Source organism: Catharus ustulatus, chromosome 2 (assembly GCF_009819885.2).
Source record: "Catharus ustulatus isolate bCatUst1 chromosome 2, bCatUst1.pri.v2, whole genome shotgun sequence".
NCBI lineage: Eukaryota > Metazoa > Chordata > Aves > Passeriformes > Turdidae > Catharus > Catharus ustulatus.
In genome coordinates, this window is record NC_046222.1 from 49,557,015 (window position 1) to 49,575,902 (window position 18,888).

General features: G+C 38.9%; 1 protein-coding gene across 1 annotated transcript in view; it reads right to left on the bottom strand.

Moving 5' to 3' along the window:
• The window catches only part of LOC116992250 (sacsin-like), a 42,183-nt gene extending 27,374 nt beyond the window's left edge, over window positions 1–14,809 (bottom strand). The window contains exons 1-3 of the mRNA XM_033051707.1: window positions 14,555–14,809; window positions 1,820–1,994; window positions 736–1,305 (exon numbers count right to left, since the gene is read on the bottom strand). Of these exons, the coding sequence (XP_032907598.1) occupies window positions 736–758 (23 nt within the window). The 5' untranslated portion in view covers window positions 759–1,305; window positions 1,820–1,994; window positions 14,555–14,809. The remainder of the gene's footprint in view (window positions 1–735; window positions 1,306–1,819; window positions 1,995–14,554) is intronic.
• Window positions 14,810–18,888: the final 4,079 nt, after the last annotated feature.

The window sequence follows — 18,888 nt, forward strand, 5'->3', positions numbered from 1 at the left end:
TATATAAGTTCCATGAATTTTCACAGAATTACCCAGGGAGCCAGTGCAACAGACCCTGAAAAAGTAGTCAGCTGTTGCTAACACTGTCTAACACAATACAAAGCCCCCTTCTCATTCACAGGAAAAAGCAGAGAACATTAAAGAACTGCACATCAAGGGAGATTCTGCCGATTGTCAGGCTGAGGGTGGAAGCTGTTTTCTTCCTGCAGGCTCACTGACAGCAGATAAGAACACTTATAGATACAACTTAATGTTTTGTAACTTACAACAATTAAACACTTATCTGATAAAATTTGTTTAGACACCGTTCACTCAAAGAATTTGCTTTGCATTTTAGCTGTTGGCAAGATTATACATTCATCCTATACAATATGTTGAATTCAGAGTTAGGCAAGCACAGGAAGGAAACTTTCACTTGTTTACAAAAAGTGCTATAGTGAATGGAGACTGTAAATTGAAAGTTAGACTATGAACCCTTTAGTCACAGGAGTTTTTTCAAGCAGTTCTCATTAATTTCATGGAGACAATTCATAAGTGAATGAAGTAGAACCTGGCACCTATATAATATTTTATAATTTAAAAAATCATTTCACCTTTAAAAGCAGCAATTTTGTACAAACACTAGGTAAGTTTTGTATTTCTTTAAACTACTGACCATGGATGTTTGAGCAAGAATGTGCTGGCCTAACAATAAATTTTTTCAGGAGGTTTTTCATTTGGTTGGTGGATTTTTACCTGTTCTTATCCTTGATCTCCATTGTCTCTTTTTCTTTGATATCTTCTTGATAGGAACATGAAGCAGATATTGGATTTATAAATTAGAAAGTTGTTTTTTAATCCTTTTTGCTTATCATCTCTTCAGCGGACACCAGAAAGCCCAAGCATATGAAAGTCAACTCAGTATTTACTCCATGCCTTTTCTACCCAAGATGTCTTTGTGCATCACCATCTGCTACTTCTCCAGTTTTCTTTTAAAGCCACTTGCTAAATTTTTCACAGAAGTTCATTCTCGTATAAACAAGAACAGATGCAACAGGACAGATCTCAGAAAGCAAAGAGATCTGTTCAGTTTCTTTAACATAGCCTGAATTCCAGCTATATCCTTGTGCAATTGATTTACGTTGATCTTCTTGAAAAGAAGTGGGATTCTGGAAGAGCAGGATTCTGCAAGCTGCTATTCCTGCTTTGTCTTTCGTTTTTTTTGGAAGCAGGCACAGTTGGAAGGGTATTAGTGAGGCCCAAAGTCTAACATATCTTCTCCATCACACCTGCTAGAAGATACTTCTTAACATCAGCTCAGGAGTTCTGGAAGAAGAGACACAAAGGAAAAGGGGAGGGCCATTAATACAAAACACAGTTGAACCGAAGGGTATGAAAAAGCCATTTCCTTTGAGGGCATAGTTGCAGTTACCAGGATTGAGTCACGATGCTAATTATAAACTGCCTTGTGTGCTGTGTGTACGCACACGGAGGGAGAGCTGACACAGAGCAGTGAGGTTTCCTGCTTCTCCTCCAGTTTAATACCATACAATCAGCATGGTGACAAACACGCAGAGCTTTAAGTATGCTGACTGAATGGGTGTCATGGTTTAATGCCAACTGGCAACTAAGCACCCAGCAGCTACTCACTCCCTCCCAGTGGGATGGGGAGCAGAACAAGGGGAAAAGGTAAAATCTGTGGGTTAAGAACAGCTTAATAATTGAAATTATCATTAATATTAATAAAAATGAAATAATGGCAATTCAAAGAAATATAGCAAAAAGACAGACAGAAATAAAAACCAAGAAAGAAAAGTGATGCACAAAACAACTTCTTTACCATCCGCTGACCAGTGCCCAGCCCATCCCTGAGCAGAGATCCATCCCTCATGGCCAATACCTCCCAATACCTCTATATAGTCAGCCTGATGTTCTATGGTCTGGAACATCCCTTCAGCCCCTTTGTCTCAGCTGTCCTGGCTCTGTTCCCTCACAATTTCTTGTGCACCTCCTTGCTGTCAAAGCACAGAAAACTGAAAAAAACCTTGATTTAAACTAAGCATCACTGAGCAGCAGTGGCAACATCAGTAAGTTATCAACATTATTCTCATACTGAATTCAAAACCACAGTGCTGTACCAGCTACTAGGAAGAAAATTAACTCTATTCCAGCCAAAACCAGTACGACTGGCAGCTGTTCAAGGATATTTATTTCTCTACACTAGATATTACAGTCCAGATATAAAATTATGCCATTAGGGAAAATAACAGGCTGGGCAGAACATTCATGGAGAAGGATTTTTCCCTTCTATTCAAATGGCTTTCAGCTAGGTGAAGAGCTTAACTAGCTTGCAATGACTTCCCACTGACAGGATTCAAACCCTTCCCAGCTAATCCCCAGTCCCAAACTGTATAGGTCTACATCTACCCTATGCTACCTTTGGGAACTATTTCCACTGAATTTCTGCACCAGAACAGTGTACAAGTGAGGCAAGACGTGCTGGCAAGCTGCAGAAAACAGCATACTTCAATGTTAAGTTATTACCCAAGGAAGGTATGCTTAAGAGAGCTGGGTTATGTTATAGAGATGTTATAGAGGTTATGTTATGAGATATGTTTAGGAGAACTGTACCGACAGTGGTGTTCCCTTATTGCTCTGCATCTGTGCAAATGTAAATCCTTTTCTGAGCCTCTGACAGTTTTGGCAAGTCTTTTCATAATGTGCAGTTGGGTATGTCCCTCTTCAAACAGTAATGCACAGACATTCCTTCCTGACCCAGAAAGGAAAACAACTGTGGCTAAATTGCAAAAGATGAATTAGATGTAAGCATGATACTGAAATACAAATGGTATAAAAGAAAGGGAAGTAGAATTTGTGGCTTGGGTTCTCTCTTTTTAAAAATACTTAAGGATTTTACCTACTCAGTAAATAAAATGTCGAAATGTAGGAATTCTGAATGCATGTTTATTGTGACAATCATCATGAATAATTTAAGTTAGTGTTATAATAATGTTAGTGGCTTCAATATAATTTTTTCTTTCTGTAGATGCTGAGATGTTTATCTCTTATTATACATATATATATAATATTATCTTATAATCCAAAGAAAAGTCCATACTGAAGTCGTACATAAGTAATAAAGATTGAAGCAAAGGGCCTTACAAATCCAGCCCCATTTTCCCAGATATGAATGATTTCAAAGAGAGCCCAGTTGCATAATGGGTTGCAGTTGGGAGGGAAGTGCTAAGGAAAGATATTTTGGCTGCAGTGGAAAGCCAGGCTCAAGAGGTCCAGGGACTGTGTGTGCATCCATGGCTGGAATACAAGGATAACTTATACTAGTTCCCTTAAAATGTCATTAGAAAAGCCACACATAAAAAGTATTTCAAGTTATTTGAGCAGCTTCAATTGTCTTGAGGAACAATAAAGGAAAAATATATTATAATAGAAAGTAATAGAAAGCCAATTATGACTTTAGAAGACAGACTCTCCATAATTAGTGAGTGACACACTTTCTCAGACTCCATTCTATTTCTAGACTTGGTCTCTCAAAGATTGTCCTTTATTATGTCGCCCCCTTGATATGTTATTTTTATTGGTACTGACTCATGCTAGGAAAACAAAAATATCTTCTAGGATTTTTGACTATAACACCTTGTTCAGAAAATTGAGTGGTCCAAATTACCTAAAAACAGCCTAGAATTATTGATACAATAAATAGTTTGCTTAGCAGAAAATCATGTTATAGCACAGTGTGAAGTGACATCCCTACACCAGCAAATAATTCCAGTAGTCCTCGAAGGTGCTTGGTCTTGCCAGCATAGATGTGACCAAAAGGTGTTGTCAGTTTTGTACCAGATCACATTACAATCCTTGACAGATTTCAACACTGTCATGTCTATGTTGTCTCCCATAGTAAGAAACAGAGCCAACTTGGCTGTCAGATACCAGATACAGATTTATCCTGGCACACTTAACTTGCTGACCTTACACTTCCCCAGTTCCTGAGCTGGTCATTCAGGTTACCTTATACTTTTACATGATACTGAGGTGCAGCATCTGAGAACATTCTCTAACTGAATTTATTCTATAGCCAACCATAAATCTCTCATGGGGAGTGGGATGGAAAGAGTTACAACCAATGTCTCTGCCAATTTTCTGTCGTGAAATTTATTACTTTTTAGGATAAAACACCTTTGCTGGAGAATTTTATGTGTGTCTTGAATTTTGGTGGAGGAGGTTTAGCAATCAAAGTGCAAAAACAATCTTGAGCCATGGAGTTAAGAAAATTTGTATCAGATATAAAATAATAAATGAAACCAAAAATAGGTCCCATACCAACTTTATCTGTTTCCTTCTTAGAGGAACAAAAACAACACAATTCTTAAAATGAAATGTGTTTAACACAAGACCTGCCATACTTCACTTATGGAAAAAGTGACTCAAGAAGTAGGATTACATGCATCAGTAGGAAAACCCTAAAAATTGCTTGCAATGGTATGAATAAGTTTGATTCTATGGTTTTCAAATGACCTCACAGTAACCACTTGGGACTATGTGATTGAATAATGCATAAAGAATCCTTTCATCTAATTTTGATGAAGTAAACTCAGATACCAAATGACATCTCAAAGTGATCTCTCAACAATGCATAGCAGCAGGGGGAAAATTCTTTTAAAAAACCCACAAAACTGAGAGAAAGAGCCATGTGGTTAAGACCTCACTGCTGTTCTCCAGAAATGTGGACATTTTAAGACCTTTCCTCTGAAATTTAAAGCAATGGTTGCCGTAAAAAAAGGACAGACAGAAGGAGAACCATTTGTACCTGGTGTTGGTTCTGGATCTTTTAATGGGCTTTCCAATGAGATGGGAAACTGACACTGTCTGTGAGCCATCATACAAAAGTCTAAAGAGCACTGCAGTCACAAAGATATAAACAATGGGCTATTAAGCCGAGGGAAAAATAGCGTATGAGTTATGATTCGACTGCATGATATGATGCCTTTAGAGATAAACAGCTTATTGATAAGCTCTTCTTGCTCTAAAGCAGGGGGGTACACCAAGTCTGAGCTGAACACTAATTTCTAGCATCTGAAACTGTCTGGACCATCCACCATAGCAACACACTGTTCTGTGTAGGCTTGCCAATGCAAGAGTTTGTGAAGTATCTAACAGTGGGGTGTCAGTGTCAAATTCCTGATGAGAAACCAGATGAAGTACAAGATAGGAACGGAACACTTACACAGAAAATACTAAAATTTCAGAATAATTACATAGTTTTTATTGAACTCAGTCTCTATAAGTGATACAGAGCTGGAAGGAAAAGGGATTGGTCAAGTGCTCTGAAAATACAATTCCACAGGAAGGAAGGGAACTGAGTGCTTTTACAGATTTCCTTCTCTTTTCTTTGTTTCTTTTAAATTCGATTTTGTTTGGATTTAACTAAAAAAAAAAAAACTTCTTCAAGCATTTTTCTTCAAGAGTAACCTGGAAAACTCACACCTCTAATTATTGCTTTGCAACATTACTAGTGACTGAAATACCTGAAAACCGAAGCATCCCTCTTCGTTACATAAGGACACTGTACTGTGCTGTACACAGAAAACCATTGTAACAGATACATGAAGTCTCAGAGTGCACCTGAAGTACACTTTGCTGATAAGCACTTAAATTGAAACTGAACTTATTCCAAAGATGAACTTAGGATGGTTATATACTCTAAGGTCAGTTATTCCCTAAATGCTGAATACCTAATCTTGGTATCCAAATTCCTTCTGCATTGCTTCCTGAACTGTAAGCTAACAGGCAGTTCAGGCATAGGTATACTGAACTGTACTAAATAAGAATACTTGATTTTTTTTTTATGTACATAAGTAACTATTTGTTTACATTCAAATGTTTAAAGTAGAAAAAAAATTAGGAAAAAATACTAGAAAGTTTTCTTGCTTAGCAAGTAAATCAGACTGCAAATAATTATAACAAGTAATACACATATATGGAAAGTTATCTTTTCACACATTGTATCTAAAATTATTTTTATTTTTACCCTTAAGTGAAGGGTTTAGCTATGTCCAAACATTGTTATTGATCTAACTTCAATGTTTCAATGAAAAGTACATGGGTTCAGTTCTTTAAAAAAAAATATCTTCAATGAGTAAAATTAATTGATGTTTGATTTAGGCATTACTGTTCCCTGAATGCTACCAATATGATAGGTGGCCTCACTACTCTCTGGCCTAGCATCTTCCCCTTTGGTCACTTTGCAGCACAGATGGCCAGGAAGGAAGGATGCCTGATGAGAAGAGTAGTTGTGTTTTTAGCTGGACTTTCTGTCTGCCAAGGACAGTTCAGTGTCTACTACTACTACTACTATTATTATTATTATTATTATTATTATTATTATTATTATTATTATTTTGCAATGAAGATTGTAAAGAATTCTTTTTCACAGTAATTTGAAAGTCTTGAAAAGCAAAGATTTTCAAGTGCGGAAATATTTTTTTCCTGCTTTTGCTAAATGAGTATCTCTTATTATATGGAAGTTTCCCATTTTATTTACAGTTATTTGAATTCAGGAAAGATTGATAGCCGAAAAGCACTAACCTGTATCAGATATACATATATGTGATTGATTGATTGATTGATTGATTGATTGATTGTATGAATGTGTTTTGCAGTATCTCATTCTTTAAAGTTTGAATTAGATTGAAGTTCTTAGACTACAACTCGGAAATCTGCATTCGACTGACAAAAGCCTGACAAGAGAGTTTCAAGTCTACAGTTACAGTATATTTCCAATATTTTAATGGAGGGGAAAATATTAACAACTCTCAAAGGAGCATTTCTGAAGGTAAATCTTCTCCCAATACTTCTCCTGGCCTCTATTATTCTTGTGAAGAACCTTTCCTCACACTGGGTTACTGGAAAGTTTATGATGAGGTAGTCTTGATGACATCATGAGCCTGCCAAGTCATTCTGTCCTTTGGGAGGGATGAGATACACAGACAGCCCCAGTTTGAGGGATCTCCAGGTGAGACAAAAGTGTATCGCTGACATAAATACATCTGATGAAGCTGAGCTCTGATTCATCTTGTCAGGACAGCAGTTTTGGACTGCAGGCTGTGTGCAGTGCACTTGTTCACTGAATGATGCATCTCTACCCTGCAATAGCTTCCAAATGATTTCTGGATACAGTTTGAGATATGCCCTTTTTACTTAGAAAGCGTCATTCACAAACTCTTATAGAGCAAGGTAGCAAAGACAAGTAGCATTCCCTGTTATTTTTAGCATTCAACATGGAAACCTAGATGACATGGCTATTAGGAAAAATAGTGCAGAAACTGAACTTCTAACTGAAGTAAGAATTAAAGTTAATTCACTCTAATTGGAAATAATTAGATTATCACTGAAATTGCCATTTTTGTAGGAAATATTTTTAACGACTCAGAGATTAGTGCTAAATACTGGGGAAAAGTGTCCTGGGCAACTACTGATCCTTTGTGCACCATGAGTAGTGCACTCATGCATCTCAGATTTGCTAAATGTAGGCTATAAACCAAAAATTAATGGATATATTAACAAAAACTGCCCTAGTGTGCTCTTCTGAAACATAAACTCACTGTTATTCAGTCAGCTGGCAGAGAATTTTGATGTTGATGCTGGTGACTGTTCTGTTTGCTTGCACCCGAGCATGCCACAAGACTGCTCAACTAAGGGAAGAAGAGCAAAACAAATCAATTTTGCCTTGCATCCAGACACACCACAAGATTGTCTGACTTAGGCCAGGGAGCAAACTATTTTGCAATAACTGTTTATTTCATGTAGTAACACTGTAGTATCAGTCTAGAATAAAGGCACCCAATCTGAAACTATTAGAAGGAAATATGTATTTCAGATCCTACAGATACATCACTGCCATCTGAATAGACTAGACCTGTGCAGAGAGGAGAGAAGACAAAACATTGCTTTGGATCAGGCAGATCTTGACCTATGGAAAAGTGTATTAATACTCCCTCTTTTGCCCAACTGGTGATGCTGTTTGATGCATCCTTGGATGGGGTTTGCCCTCCTGGCTCACTGCTGACTGCTGAGCTGCTGCCCACCATGAACCTCAGATCCCTCTCTGCTGGGCTGCTCTCCAGCTACTCCTTTCAGGGTTTGAACATGTGCCTGGCATTACTTGGTCCCAGGTTCAGAAACTGGAATATCAGAGACACACAGACCCACCATGCTCAAGGTTGGAACCAGGCTAGATCTGGGCTATGCATCCAGTGGGTAGCTCTGCTCCCAAGTCTCTGTGCCCCTGTAACATCCCAGTGATCGAGATATTTGCAGGAACATAGAAGAAAGAGGGTTTATTTTAGGTCCAATGACCTGAAATTATGATGGTTACATTGTGTAAAAATGGTACTTCTTTAGCACAAAATTACTAGCATGGGCTTAACTCTGCATGTCTCCAAGACTGGTGTTAAGGACAGAGGCAGGACCATGAGTCAGAAGTGGGGGATATTTTTCAGGCTGTCTTCTTTCTCCAGAACAATTCTACATGGTAACCAGCCAAATTTTCCTGCAAAGGACAGGGAACTGTGTCAAAAACAGATACAAGAGTGAGATCAGCTCTGATGAATACTGTTCATGTACCTAGCAAAGGGTATTCAGACCAACAGGTAAGTACTTCTGTTTTTGTTGCATGGCTAATTTTTTTTTTTTTGTTCAGCTCCTGATGTTAATAAAAAACCCTCTTTTTCTCTTGATTTCCTCCATTTTTTAAATTAAAAAATCAGGAAGATATTTTAATCATCACTACATATTTGTACAAGTATGGATAGGATTTGACTGACATGACCAGAAGTGCTTTTTCCTCTATGTCATTCATCAGCCACAATTGATGACAAATGGAATGGCATTTTCTGTCTATGATTAGTATGCTTTTAAGCAGGGAATTCATCTGTATTAATTTCTACTTCATAAGTGGGGAGAGCTTGTCTCTAAACTGGGACACATTATGCTGAAAACTTTCAACTAGGAATGCCAAATGTTGCAGAAGCAAGGAGATTAACACAGATCTGGCTTGATACAGCATACCAAGACAGCGCAGAGGAAATATTTTAAAAGCTGAGACTACCCAAGTCATTTACAGACAATGCCCAGTGTGAAAAGCACTGAAATGTCACCTGTTTATGCAGCAGGTGCCATTCATGACAGCAACTGTTGTTGAAAAACATCCTTAAAACTCTGTCAAGATTTGCTGTGCCCATGACTTGACACCACATCCTTCTCTTCCATTGCTTCGCAACACACTCAGTTCTACACAGTACTTTCTAGAGGGACACTTTAATGCCCTTTTTGCTTTCCACTAATCAAAAAGGCTAAAAAGGTGGCCTAACACTGAAAGAAAATGACCGAGGGTCTGAACATGGACTTTTCAACACATGAAACAACCATAACATTATTATTCATAGAGAACTATATTAAGCATCAGGTGCTGAATATATAAATATAGCTGCATTCATAAGTGTATGCAGAGTGTTTGGAACTACTTGATTAAACTACATCTTATTAGTGAAAATTATGATTAATGATGAGCTTATAACAACAAAGCTCTCTCTGCAAGCACTACAGTAAAAAGAAAGAAATGAGAAGTACACTTTAGGTTGCAGTTGCTATGCTAATATTTAATAAATGAAGCCGCGCTGAAAGGGTATGTGGAAGATTTTTATATTATAGAGTTTAGGTTGACAAAAAAACAATGCAATTTGTTCTATTATTTCTTGGGGTTTTTTAGAAAACAGTAAGACTTCATTGTTACTTGAATTTTGCAACATGATGAAAGAGTGCCAAAGATCGAGATAAAGGGTCAAGCTGGAGGACCTGGGATAAATACACTTAAGGGAGTCTAAGCAGATTTGTTGCTCCATTATGTTCCATAAATTAAACTTGTGGCTTTTCCATCCAGCAATAATATTAATCCATTAGCTGAAGAGGAGACAGGATCCTTCTCATTTATTATTTATAAGACAGGGCACGCATAACTTGTCTGACATCATCCTTGTCAGCTAATGAGAAACTGCAATAAATCCATCTATATGGATCTCTGACAGAAGATATGAAAAATCTTAGATCTAATGATCCATTTTTCTGCAGTAGAAAAGGGCTTGCTAACCTACACAACTGAATAGATAATTGTATATCACTGTGTATTCCCAAAGGGATGAGCTTTCCACACCACTACTACTGTTTGAGGGATGTCTCTGTGTCCATATATGTACATTGCATAAACATCAAACAACCAGCATGAGTCAAAGAGGTGTTTCTACCATCGACAGGAGTAATCAAAACTAACCAGAAAGCAATTTGAACATTTGAATTCCTCACCTCTTAAATATATTTTACTATGGTGGATCAACAGTGTTAGGCTGAGATCCTGACTGGCACAGGGTGGGGTAACACAAGCCAATGCCAAGATCCAGGGAAGCATTTCCAATACAAGTCCAACATGAGCATGAAGGTCATGAGCTGAAATAAGCTGGCACCTGGAATGAGGCTCTACATCACTCTATTGTGTAAAAAATTATCTTCCAGTGCACATCTTGATCTCTCTCTTACCCGTGGACTGCCCTAGACCAAAAGCCTGGCTCAGAACATGCAGGCAGTATTTTGGCCGCACCTCTGAGCACAGAAAGCTAAGGACTGGAGCAGTATTTAGTTCCCTACACTTTATTTAGCAGTACATCTGTAACGTGGAGAGTAGGAGAAATGCAAGATGCTGCCAGAGGATTGGGGAAGGCTGGGGACACCACTGTTACAAAAAACCTCATTGGAGTTGGTCAGAAGTGGTGATTTATGTAGGAATTGTCCTGGTATGGAGACAAAGAACAGCTGGTGTTTTCTTGTAAAGCGCATCAGACCACTCTGAAGCAACTATCACATTCCCCAGGATCTCAGCTTACATAATTTAAAATCTGACAGTAATTTTCCTATTATTTCTGCAGAACTCCACTCTACACCATATATAACTAACAAACATATAGGAAAATTAGCCTGTCCTAAAATGAAAAAAGTACAGGCAGCTCCTTTTGCTTCACTGAAGCTTTAACTAAAACTCTGTTGCAGTTTAATCCAAGCTGTTAACTGAGTACCACACAGATACTTTGCTCACCCATCTTCCCCCCTCAGTAGGATGAGGAGGAGAATCAGAAAGATGAAACCCATTAGTTGAGATGAGAATAGGTTAAGAAATGCAATTAAACAACAATAACAATAGCAATAAGTTTGATGCAGAGGAATACAACAAAGAAACAAAACCCAAGTGAAACAAATGATGCACAGCACAGTGGCTGACCAATGCCCAGCCCCTCCCACCAGCTTATATACTGCGCATGACATTCTGTGGTATGGAATATCCTTTTGGCTGATACGGCTAGATTGTCCTTGCTGTGCTGCCTCCCATCTTCCAGTGTGCCTCCTTGTTGGCAGAGCATGGAAAACTGAAATATCCTTGATTTAGAGAAGCACTACTTAGTAACAACTACAACATCAGTGTGTTATCAACATCATTCTCATACTAAATACAAAACACAGCACTGTGCCAGCTACCAGAAAGAAAATTAACTCTATCCCAGACAAAAGAGCAATTTAAATACTAACATTATTATGTCCTACTTGTGGGAAACCAGAGTGCTAAAGCTCTGACCTTTGCTATTTTCCACCAGCTGTCATATCTGAAATAGGTGGTGATTGGTATATGCAGCCAGCTGTAACATTCTCCTGTAAGAAAAAAGAAACCAAACCTTACCACTGAGAGGGACCCGAGGCACTTTCATGCCCTCCTGTGAGATCACCAGAGGAGATCAAAACACCTGGCCCATCATCTCACGAGTGTAATCATCACCTATCAGAAATAATTCCTTATTTTGGTTTCACCCGAGCGTAGAAAGTTTCTACAGATAATTTTAGGGAAGACAACTAAGCCTTATTTATTTCTACTCTCACTTTCATGGTTGCACAATGTTTTTTGCCCATAAACACATGTAGGTCTTCACAGACAGTATGAAACCTTCCTTTCTCACAGCTCTGGTGTATGTCCATCACAACCAACAGCTTGCTAAAAGTTCCAATGACCATCTTCTGCTAAGCTGATCAAAAAAAAGACAAAATAAATCACTCATTTAAAGATTTAGCTCAAGACTGCTAAAGTACAAATATGTCCATTAAATACACATTTAGAAGAAAAATGTCAACCTACTGTACCAAAAAGTTGTGTGAGTTGTTATATTTCTTAGCTGAAGCAGAAATAATTGCTGAATAATTGTGCCTATAACAAGAAATATTGCTGAGTGAATTAACACTTTTTTTCAAAAAAGATTAAATCTTCCAAATGATCAAATATTTCAAAATTTGACATGCATATTTTCAATTCTGGGTGTTATTCCAAACTCTTCAACAAAATGCTCTTTTGCTTTATAAAGCCTATACTTTTGTATGTTTTAACACAGAAACTAATCCAGTATTTTAGAAACAGAGAGAGTAGGGTCCAAGAGCCCCCAAAAATTGTGAAGTTCAATGACCATGGGCTAGCTTTAGATATGTGATGTATCAGTTTTTATTGGAAGCATTTCTGTGCTTCCATTAACGGAAAGAAAATATGGTCCAAACCAGAGCTTCTTAGGTCCTCTTTATTATACCTTATAAATCTGTGCCTGTTGCCTTGGAGGTCATTAAAAAAATCACATGTAAGAAACAGGAAAACAATCAAGAAAGAAGGACAGAGAAGCCAAAGGTTTTTGAGTTGGCCCCAAAAAGGCCAAATTCACCCCAGTGTAATTCTACTGAAAACAATGGAAGTACACAGCAGCTGAACTTTTCCCACTGTCTTTATACAACAGTAAGCAGCCTGTAAAACTATTTTATCCAATACTCCTGCACATTTTCAGTAGGTGAACAGAACTTTGCTATGTGGAACTGAGGACTTTTTTACTATTTTTGTATTCTTGCAAATGATTACTTTCTTAATCTTTGGAAATCCTGTTTCCAGCCAGAGATTCTTTGTGATGTTGAGAGGGTGACAATCCTGACACAGGAGAGGAAGGGACAAGAATGAACACTGACAATACCAAGCCTCAGCATTCACAATCAGTGCCAGAGCACTCCCTAGGTAACAGTAATTTGCTATAAGCTCATTAAGGGATAAATTTGGCTTCTTATAATTCAGTTTCTGATAGCAAGCAATAAGAAGTTGTTTTTCGAATGGACAGCTGATGGAGCTCTTATACTTCTGGGAATACAGAGTGAGGACAACTTCCAAAGCAATGATGGTAAAACTTCCCTGTGGGTTCCTTGGTGTGAGGGAGCCTCTGCCTTACATCCCCCCACGCAGAGGTGATCAGTGTGTTGGGGCAGAAGTGCATTACCTTGCAACCCTCAGCATCAGGAGCTGCAGTTCTGCCGAAAGAGATGCACAAAAGACGTCTCCTCCTTGCAACAACCACCCACCCTTCTTAACAGGCCCACACAGGCTGCTTGTCACCATTACCCTGCTGTCACCTCCCCAACGCTGGAATGAGATTTCCCAGCAATTTCTGCAGGAGCTGCATTAAGTACCAAGGTGCAGCCGCAGAGGACATCAAATAGATGATATTCTTTGGCTTAGAGAAAATTACCCACAGATTTACACAGTACTTAGACAGATTAAAGCAACACTAATATTCCCATGAAAAAACAAGGAAATACTCACTACTTGCATTTTTCACTCTGCTAATGTGTGTAGTTTTAGCTACAATAAAAAAATTTGTCTGATTACCAAAAAAAATTTGCTGAGAAGCGTAGTGCAGTAAACTTACCCTAGCTCTGCTTTTTCTCTTGCTTTTAAAGCTAGATCATTACTAGATCATTAGGGCATATGCAGAGTAAAAAGCAACAAATCATTTGCCAAAAAGAAAGACATTGAATTTCTGTAAGAAAAAGGCTTACATTTAAAAATATATACATCTACTTCAGCTAGCATCAGACCAAAGATAGGAAAGTGTACATTCCTTTGAGTAATAAATCATACTTGGCACTCTCCTTGGGAGGGCTTTGTTAAGGAACTAGTCTCCTGATAGAAACACATGAAGCTATTGAAATTTTATAAGCTTTCTACAGCTGTATACATGAGAAAAAAAAATAAAAATAAAGCAGTAGGCACGAAGTAAGTTTGTATAAGAAATAATTTTATGGAGTGTGAAAAACGTATTGTGCATCCCTGTGCTTGAAGGCAGAGCTAAAATTCAGCGAGAGGCCTTTGCATAGGGAGGGTGGTGCTGCAGCAATCTGCTAGCACATCTATAGAGCAGAGCCTAGATAAGCCTTCGGGAAAGGAGAATAAGCTCATGTGCACAGTCCTACTCTTCACCCACCCTACCAACACACTGCAGCCTGTGAGTCACTCAAAAATCCTGTAGAGACACAGACAATAGAGTTATTTGCTTAAATACACTATGAATGCTTTCCCCACCTGCAAAAAGCACCAGGACACCCATTAACATCTCGCACAAACAACTGCAGTGACCACGGGATCTGCTGTTGAGCTCGTACTTACATTACAGCATCAGCCGGGACAAAGCTCGGCATTAACTATTTCTTCGTAAGCTGCTTCCACATGCTTGTCTGCTCATTGTCTGCCATTCCTTCCATTGATTGCTTGTGTTTGACAGCATCTGGATTGCCAAATGATCCTTTGCCTCTTCTTTTGCAAAATCAGCAGGCTGCGGAGGGATGCGTGACCACTGCTGCAGCCGATGTATCCAAACAGCTCAATGCAGCAGAGGCTTTAGCTCCCCCTTCCTAGCCTGGGTTTTTTCTTTCTTTGTCTGTGTGGGGTTTGTTTTAAAGAGATATTGTCCTAACTAACCTCAGGTTTCAGGAGCACAATACAAGCTCCAGGCGCGGGGCAGTCAAATAGTTGTGGAAGGATACCAAGATGGAAGGCCAAAATAACATGATTTGAAGAGATATTACTCAAGGCATAACATGTATTTGAACTGTTTCCTGTAACAGATCAAATTTTGTGATTGGTTGTGTTTAATTCAAAATTTTCTTGACATTTTGCTGCTTTATTTCTTCACTTTTTGCATTTTCTTCAGCTTATACAATAGAAATAATAGGTTTTCTGCTTATTGATGTCACTCTTCAACTCTCCTTCTGTGTCAAAGAATATTTGCATTTTAAACATTCGCAATTTGAAGAAGTCTCCTGCTAAAACTTCTCTATATATAGCAGTTTTACAAATCTTTACTCTTCTGCCTCTGTTTTGCTAACATAGCATGCTCACATTCTTCTTTCGAACTTCCTGAAATTAATTTTGTCAGTGCTGATTACCTCTAGAATCAGGAGTCTGTGGGCTACCAGTAGCATCCCAAGCTTAATTACACTTTTCCAAGCTGGCACAGGTAGCTGTTAGCACTTCCAGATTTTCAAAATTGTCTCCTTATTAACTTCGCATTCATATTCCTATCCATGTGATCAACTGCATAAAGCAGAACTCAGCATTTAAGGCATTTCTATGATTTTTCATTCTCTCCCCTCGGTCACTCATGCTAACCTGTCAGGTTGTCCTCCAGGAAAATCAAGAAACCTTTCCTCTGAGAGCCCTTCTAATCTTGCCAGTTGCATTTCTTTGAATTCCACAGTGTAGAATGCTGCCCCTCCCCTTGATCCAGTAGCCTCCTGCCAGAAGCACATCGTTCCAACCTGTCAGTCTTCATTTAAAATGCTGGACTAACACAGCACTTCACAAGAGCTTCAGGACTGGCTCAGAGGATGAAGTTAGGGATTTCTAGGGAGTCTTTAGCTCTCTTTCCCCTCTGGTGTCCTGAACTGCACAGGTGAGGCACTAGAAATCTCTATAGGGTAATGACAGCAGAGGCAGAGAAAACAAACACAAAGTGCTAATGTCCTCCTTAGACAACTCTTGGAGTTTACTACAACTCTGCTAGTTACTGCAACTCTCTTTTGGTTAGAAAAACCTATTTTCCTGCCAAGGAGCTGAGGCTGACTTCTCTCATATTGAATGTTAGAGTAACACCGCAAACACTAAGAGGCTATTGCTGGTCTGTATAAAAGAAAATATTATTTTTCCAAGGAAAATAAGTCTGTTTCATATTAAAAGTACATCTGATAGTAAGCGAAATTATTTGTGTTATCATAAGCAATTTACCAGAGGAGGACAACATAATTATATTTGGAGTCCTGATGTAAGGTCAAGAGGAACTGAGCATAAGTAAACAACAGCACTGTCCCTACAATATTGCTTTTTGTTGCATAGAGATCAAAGAAAACACATTTTTCTGGTCGTCACATCTCAGCTTTAACCACAGAAACAGTAAGAAATCCTTTCTGAGTTTGAGTAAACAAAAGGACATTGTAACCAGGCAGAGCAGATTGTTTAGCCAGGAAAACATGTAGTGCCAGTCTCCAAAACATTGCCCTGCTGGATAAGCTCCTGCAGCACAGTGATCTCACACAGCTGTCATGTTGCTCCCAAGTTTCACTGCTGGCCCCAGTGCAGTGGCACTCTGAGAACGACCTTCCTGAGCAGGGCACGCGTGTCGGCTGCAACTGCCCGTGGCTATGCTGGCCACATAGGCCAGTGGCATGGCATCAACCCTGTTTATCAATGTCACATTCTGAATGTAAAAAAAAATCCATATAGAGGGGTGGGAATGAAGCCACAGATAACACAGGAAACATCGCAAGGATAGGAGACAACAGGGGACTGGACATCAAAATAAAAATGCTTTAAAAGCACACTGTCACAAAGTGCTCAAATCCTTTTTAAGCAGCAGGAATAAAGAGCCCTCCTCTGAAATTCCATTCCTAGAGTGAAAATAGAATGTGAACGACTAGCATTATTAGCAATCTTCTTATAGAAGAACGTCAGCTGAGGATAGCTCTGTGTCTGAAAACTGAGCCTGAAAAAGCAGCTGGGCTTCCCAAGTGGGAAGCAGGTGAAGGGCAAATTTGCCCTCCAGGGACATTTTAAAACAAAGGCAAAAATAAGTATTTGATTGATGCATTCAGCATCCCAGCTGTGAAAATCAAGTAAAATTACAAGGCTCATTGCCACTGCTGCTGAGTTTGGTATGACTTTTATGACGTGGGTGAAGTGCAGCTGGCTACTCAAATTGGTGGCTTGCAGAGCTGACACCTTGCAAAATTCACCTGCCTCCTCTTTCAGAAACATTTTTCTTATTTCTCTTCCTCTTAATTTTAACTTCCCTCCTCCTTAAATGGGACACCTCCTCTCACACAGCACCGTCAGCATTAGCAGCCTCTCTGTGTTGTCCGTGAAGGGAGAGGCACTAAGTCACATCCCCCAGTGCCTCCTGGGCATTCACTGTGGCCGTGGCAGAATGCGCAGAGCTGGGTTCCCACTGGGCAGACTGGGCTGGAGGCAGCCAAAAACACCTCACTCACCCTGCCATGTAAAGGGCCAATGCCACATGCCAGAACAAGCAATGGTTTCATCATCCAGATGCAGCCCACAGCCACCCCCATAATGAGGGGAGCTGAAGTCTTCGAGTGGCAGGGTACAGCACCTAGGTAACAGACCCAGTTCAGAAGGTACAAGAGAGCTCTGACTGCTCTAACTGTGGAAAATCTCATAACACCTGGCCCAACTACTCTGAGAAATATGAATCAAAACACAAAATCTAAATCTAAATTATTTTTTAATAGTGAGCTCTATTTCCTCCACAATTTTATTGGATTTTTCCCAGGCATTGCAAGGTCACACTCCTCTGCTATAGGAGGAGGACTGGCAATGTTTGCTTAATTCTTCTCCCCAGCCCCCAGCACAGCCAACCTCCGATTAAACAGAATAAAAATGAAATTTAGCCATAAAACCTTCCTACAAATTCCATATGTAAGAGACCTGCACTATGTAACAGCAAAGATTCAGTGGGGTCTTTGAAGCTGGTGAATATATAATGTAACTAATCAGTGACATTTGAAGATAAACTGAATTGTTGACAACCTGAAATAATTTTTTTAAGTATCAACAATAGTGACCAGGTTTTAATCCTCTAAGGTTAAATATATGGAACTGCATTATCTGGACCTTGTAGTAAGATCACTGTAATATTTGGAACAGCAAACTCTTCAGCACAACCTGGTTCAGCTGTCTCAAGTGACTCACATGTGGTTTAAAGCCACTGCAAAGAAAAACGTTTTTTAAAAAGACAAAATATGAGGAAGAGGTGACCTAACTGAAAATTCTCCAGTACTGTAAGTGCCAAGACACTTGGTTTACTTCTGTTTTAGGTTGAAATTGTGATTTCTGCATTTTGTAATTGATCATATCTGCAGTAGACCTCTTGTTAACCTAGATAAAAAGAAAAAATGTTATAAATTAACATTTCTAGGCTGTGATCCAGGATGATTAAAATCCATCTTGCTCAGGCCATTAGTGCCATAACAATTTTAATGCCAGCAAGGCCAGGCAATTAGTGTTTGTGTGATTAAAATACCAGCCTGGTCTTCTAGAGCCAGAGTGATTAGTATATTACCAGTCCTAGCTATTAGTGGTTGCACCATCAATGGTGTGGAATTTTATAGTCCTTTGAGAATCAATTTAGACTCATATTAGCTTGACATGATGCTTTTTGCTTTACCTATACTTTACCTCATTTAAATATACATATGCATATTTCAAATATTTACATAATCATAAGAAAAAAATATTTTGTTTGTTTGTACCACCATGATAATGGGAGATTTAACATATTGTCTGTGTAGGGGTGCTCATGAAAAGACTGGATTATCAAGTAGGAATTCCAAGCAGGGAACTTAAAACAATGATGAAATTTGTTCACCCTCAGACTAAAACTTAAATGCCAGCTCAGTCAGTCCATGGCATGCAGCCAGAGCCGTGCA